The 6,000-nt window shown below is 45.0% G+C and overlaps 1 protein-coding gene across 6 annotated transcripts in view; it reads left to right on the forward strand.

Moving 5' to 3' along the window:
• The window catches only part of dab1a (DAB adaptor protein 1a), a 213,620-nt gene that overhangs the window by 161,268 nt on the left and 46,352 nt on the right, over positions 1 to 6,000 (forward strand). For all 6 annotated transcript variants that reach the window (XM_069150590.1, XM_069150591.1, XM_069150589.1 and 3 more), the window contains one exon: positions 1,413 to 1,686. In XM_069150590.1, the coding sequence (XP_069006691.1) occupies positions 1,617 to 1,686 (70 nt within the window). In that variant the 5' untranslated portion in view covers positions 1,413 to 1,616. The remainder of the gene's footprint in view (positions 1 to 1,412; positions 1,687 to 6,000) is intronic.

Consider the following 6,000-nt stretch of genomic DNA (forward strand, 5'->3'; position numbering starts at 1 on the left):
GGAGTGTAGCTGACAAAAGCTGAATCCCCAATTTTCTTACAACTGTTGCTGGGAACCTCCAATAAACCAGCAGCAGATGATCTCAGTGTTCTGGAAGGCTCATAAGTAACCAGATAGTTAGAGATGATAATAACTTTGGAGCCACCAAGTTGATCACTGAGATCTTGCAATGAAAAAGAACAGATAAGACAATTTATACAGTACATGATGAGACACATTTTAATCTTGAACCCTGTTTGGAAATGTGAGGGGTAAAATTATTACCCAAACTGTCCATTGTAATCATCCTTCACAGCCAACAGAAGGATGCAGTCTTCAGGTCTGAAAAGTGAAGCCAGTGTCCGTTAAAGTGCAATACAACTGAGGGCCACTGAGGGCCGGCTCTAATAAACATCTGGCTCTGATTGACTTTCATTTAAAAATCATCAACTTCTCTTGTGAAATACAAAGTCAAATTAAAATTTTCCACAAGTTATTATGTTGTTATTCGTTAAATTTACTCCTTCTGATCAGTGTCCCGGTGGTTCTTCTAAAAATAATCCCATTATTGATTAGATATTGGGCCTCAAAGCTAAGTATGTTTGCGGGTGTGCCTGGTTTACTGACATGCCTGGGGCGCAGTCAGGTTTCCAGTGTCCTCTGGTTTTCAGTCAGATCCACCCCTCACTCCTCCCCAGCTCGCCCAAATATGGCACTTTTGGCTAAAAAAAACAACCAAAACAAGATGGCAAAAGCCATAGTGTCAGACTCAAGGCTTCAAAACGTCAGTTCAGAAGCTAATGGATGATGTCATGGGGGTTTGCCACTCGGTCTCACCTGCAAATAAAGTGGTTTCGATAATCTGTCAGGACTGTTAGAATGTTTGACACCTGCTGGATTGTCTATAACTGCTTGTTCGCTGACACGTTTGTTGACAATGCTGCTTGCGTTTTTTGTCCTGTCAGACATTAGTGTAATGACTTGTCAGACCACAGAAGTTAACTTGAGTACAGTGACATCCTAAAAGAGAAAAACGATTGCTGGAAAGCAAGAAAGTTGTGTTGCCTTGTAATTGTCCAGGAGTTTTTTTTTTTTCGTTGATTAAAACTCGGATGACATCCGGTGTTAAAAATTATGAAAGAATATATTACTGTATTTTTGCTTTTAAACCTGTTTGAATAGTTAGTGTGATTGAAGAGGGTTGTGGTGGGATTGTTCCTCAACTGTCCTTGCTGAGGAAAATTATTGACAGGAAGCACAAAGTGTGGTGTTGGTCTCTCGTGTCTGTTACCATGGGCAACATCTACTTAAGGCAGATCCAAAACAAGCTCATTCTCATGCCAGCTGAGAACTCTCACTAGGTTTTACCCGCCAAAGAGTACACACAGCCTAACTGAAGCAAACCTGTTTCTTCCTGTCTGTCTCCCTCCCAGCTCTCTGTGGGTGTGTGTGGGATGTTGTGTCAGGGCTAAAGCCCGTCCCTCTCCCATGAGCCTGTGTGCCCTCGCACACGCCTGGCGCCTCCACACACACACCCGGCGCCCACGCACGCACAGCCGGCACTGACGCCGTGAACTGGACCCTCGGATCCCAGCCGAGCCAAGCGGAGCGGAGTCTAGCCCAGTTGGAGCCCGAGGATGTCAACAGAGACGGAGCTACAGCCAGCGGTCAGGCCCAGCAGCGTCAGACGGGACTCCAAGAGGAAAGGTAGGCACAGCAGCACACCTGTTGCACACTCAGAAACAGTGTTGGGCTTTGAAGACGTGACTGTTTACTCATGAGTGGCGATGAGATGAATTCACGTCTCTTTATTCACCACTTTTATGTAACAATAGAAAGCCCTTTTCATCGCAGATTTCAGGTGACAGTGAGTCAGTATGCACAGTGCTTGCACCCTGAAATGGTAGCAGCTGAATAAACTCCAGTTGTCATTAATTCTGTTATTTACAGAGGTGTTTTCCCCAATGCAGCATGTCAAAATGTCTTCTGTGAGAAAGGCCTCTGAGTGCCAACATAACCCGTAAGGAGGGAAGAGTACTGAGATTTCTCATTACTTCGTAAGGTCGCACTGGTTACAAACAGTTGTCACACACACTAATACACAAAAGCAGGCCTTCATCAGCCACTTATTTCTCTTTATTAATTGTGTCTTGATGCGCTGTTGATGCTGGTTTGGATAAGATGACAGAACACGGGGCTGCTGTTGTTCGCTGCTAATTAACCGGTGTGGGGGTATCATGGTGCAGTAGGTTGCTACCAAACAGGTGCTGGGATGTTGTGTTCTGCGAGAAGCAAAAAAAAAAGATCCAGGTGCGATAAGCCCCAGAGGCTGGTACCTAGCAGGTGTATGAAAGCAAGGCTGGGTGGTCTCAGAGCAGAGGTGATGCCAGGGGCTTGGCTGGCAGCCATCACCCAGCTGCTCGGTGCCACCTGCCTGACCGCCACAGTCACGCCCAGCCTTCTCTGAATAAGCATCTGATTGATGTAGCAAAAACTCCGGACGCCGTCGGGAATGACATTTAATGGATGCACACTACCGCACAGCAACACACACACACACACACACACACACACACACACACACACACACACACACACACACACACACGCACGATCACCTGCAGCAGATGCCTCATTGCACACGGTGCGCCTCAGCCCCTGCAAACAAGCACTGCTTCCCCCACTAGTGTGTAAGGGAAGGCTGAATGCCTCTCATGTCCTATTTAGAAAACAGTATTGTTCTACTGCAATGGAGATCATGTTCATCATTCAGACTGCTCTCCATATTTGGAAGATGCAGACACACATGCACACAGACACACACACACACACACACACACACACACACACACACACACACACACACACACACACACACACACACACACACACACACTGTGGGACTGGGATTGAAGCCCAGAAGAGCATATGAGAGGGAAGATGAATGGGTTGCCTTCAGCATCGAGACTTGAGGGTTTTCTTTCTCTTCCTCGCTGTCTTTCTCTCTCTAACACGCACGCGCGCGCGCACGCACGCGCACACACACACACACACACACACACACACACACACACACACACACACACACACAATCTCTCTCTCTCTCTCTCTTGTACAAATGGATGCAGAATCTGCTCAGCTACAGACTCATCGAGCTCGGCTCACACGGAGTGCATTCATCTCTCTTCTGATCTGGGTCATTCTTTCCGACAGACAGACAGACACACACACACACACACACACACACACACACACACACACACACACACACACACACACACGCACACCCGCACATACAAGCATGCACTTACTCTCTGCAGGGTGATGAAAGTCAAATGCAATCATGCCACACACAAGCAACGAGCGCGCTCTGGGAATAGGCAACTTTGTGAATGTGCTCCATGTGTATGACCTGCACCCATCTGTGTTTGTGCAGCACATGCACACGTGTCCACCGAGCCCCCGAGTTTTTGTCTCTGGAGGGGCTGAATTTGAATGAAAATGGATCCTCTGAATAACCCATTGTCATTAGGGTGTAAATGGTGGCTTCGCTGTTGTGAGAAACCCTGCAGGATAGTCCCTCACTCTTCATCCTCTTCCTCCTCCCACTCCTCTGACTCCTAAATGACCTTGTCCTGGATAAGTGCGACAAAGAGGAGCAACCGATCCTGGAGAGAGAGAGAGAGAGAGAGAGAGAGAGAGAGAGAGAGAGAGAGAGAGAGAGAGAGAGACTAAGGAGTCAATGTGAGTGAGAGCTGTTTAATCTCGGGCCTTTGTTTCGCAGTTCTGTGGAGAAGGATGTAATGAAAAAGACTATGGGACTGTTACGTGTCGCACATTAATCACAGATGGTGTGTGAGTGCACTTGCTTTTTGCATCAATGTGAGGGTCTGTGTGTATGTGCGTGTGTTCTTTTTATACAATTATATTTCATTTGTGCACTGAGGTCATTTTTCTAAGAGCCCCTTTTCTCTAGCAGAAGTTTTTTTTATTGAATTAGCGTGACAAGGTAGAGATAACCTTTGACCTTTAGCATTTACAGGACCTGAGCAGAATAACTGCAGCTTTGTGTTTCCTCTAACAATGAATTAGTCCGTGTTATTGGTCAGACATGGTTCTTGAAGTATAATAGTCTTTATTAATCCTTCATAAATCCAGAGATATTACATCTCTCCACCTCTTCATCCCTCTCTGATTTCCTTTCCCTCCTCCTCCATCTCTTCTACATGAAACAGCTCGGCTGTTAATTTCCCTCTCTGCCAATTGCAACCTTGAAGTTAAGTGGGATGAGCAGACTCTAGTAAGAGGCCGAGAGTGAATGTTTGTTAATTAGTATAACTGTTTTGTTTTTTAAATACACGCATTTTGATATTCTTCATCATCAATAAAACATGGAGTTGACAGTCTGCCAGTACAAACACTTTCATATGAATGTCAAATGAGAACAGCAAGCCAATTTGACATTTTGTGAAGAGCCCAGCAGCTGCAGACAGTTTTGTCTTAACTTAAAACTTTAACATGTCAGCGCCCACTTTGCTAATGAAGCATGATGAACCGTGGACATCTCACTCTGGGGAAGTCTTCGAATCGCATTTCCCACGTTTCACCGTGCAAGCAAATCATACTGACATGACAGCGTAGCACTTTAGCAATGCTGCGTTTTTCTCAAATGTAGTGGATTTAATACAATTACAGATTACACTTAAACTGTTACCGACTGCTTACCGAACGTATACTCTGCTTTCGCTTCAGCCTGCAGAGAATCTGTAGTTTGTAGTCAAAACAGAGTTCAAAGATTGTTTTTTTTAACAAGCTGGCTGACAGCAGGGTTTTACTTTACTGTGCTCTAATTTACTTCACTTGTGTAACAGTTGAAAAAAAAATAGTCTACAGTCAGTTTATTCACAGTTGATGAGGTATGAAGTTCAGCTTCTATAGTGCCTCTATTCTGACAAAACTAAATCAAATAACACTTAAAATAGTGCGGTCCTTTTTCGTGAATAGACTGTGCTTAAATCCGTGAAGCTGTTACGTTTTATGTGGACATTATCATGCTTGTGGATGAATATTGGAGGCTTGTTCTGTGTTGGTAATATTGTTTACTCAAAGCAGCCACTTTGGCAGGTACACAGCCAGCATGTGGATCATTTGATATCATTTCTAAACCCCTGCATGTAAACATAGCAACAACGACTTTTGTATTTTGGCATTTATCACCCACTCTGGCCAACAGATGATGACAGAAGTTGTCTTTTCTATTTGTATTTACAGCATCATTAAGTGTTCAAATATAACCTTCGCCTGTCTGTCTTTCGTGATGTGACAGCGAAGATGATTACAAGTTATAATAACTTCCGCTGTTGTCAACAAACGCAGACGACTGTCATCTCTCGCAGCTCCGAAGGATCTCGACTCTCACAATGGGATTTGGCTGAGGATGTGTGGGAGGGTGTTTCCACAGTGTAGCTAGCAGCCAGCGGCATGAAAAGAGTGGTTAAGGGTTATAGCTGTGCAGCTGTTAGCCTCTGCGTTTGTGTGTGGGCGTGTGTGTGTGTGTGTGTGTGTGTGTGTGTGTGTTTGCTCGTCTCTGGTGTGCGATTAGCAAACACATTATCTTCTTCGTGTGGATATTATGCACACATCCAGTCTATCTGGCACAATCACCGCAGCCATTTACTCTGATATCTTTCCCTGGGGAATCTTGGAGCACAAACAACGGCATTTTGAGTGTGTGTTTGTGTGTGTGTGTGTGTCGTCTATGAGAAGTAATCAGATCTGTTCCCTCCAATCAGACAGAGATTGAATTGAATTGCCTGTCTGCTGTTGTGGTTGTCAGTGGAGGCCAATAGTGGATACTGCGGGACAAAAGACAAAAACGACTCACAGATAGTGACACACATTTTCCAAACGGGGCTTTTCTAGCACTGAAACTATATTTAGAGATAACGGCCCTCCTCTCCTGCTATTCCCTCCCATGAGTTCTTTTGTGATCCATCCATCCATCCTGCTGTCTACTCCTCC

This window comes from Embiotoca jacksoni, unplaced genomic scaffold (genome assembly GCF_022577435.1).
Source record: "Embiotoca jacksoni isolate LCO1_2020_lvr unplaced genomic scaffold, fEmbJac1.0.p SCAF_16, whole genome shotgun sequence".
Lineage (NCBI taxonomy): Eukaryota > Metazoa > Chordata > Actinopteri > Embiotocidae > Embiotoca > Embiotoca jacksoni.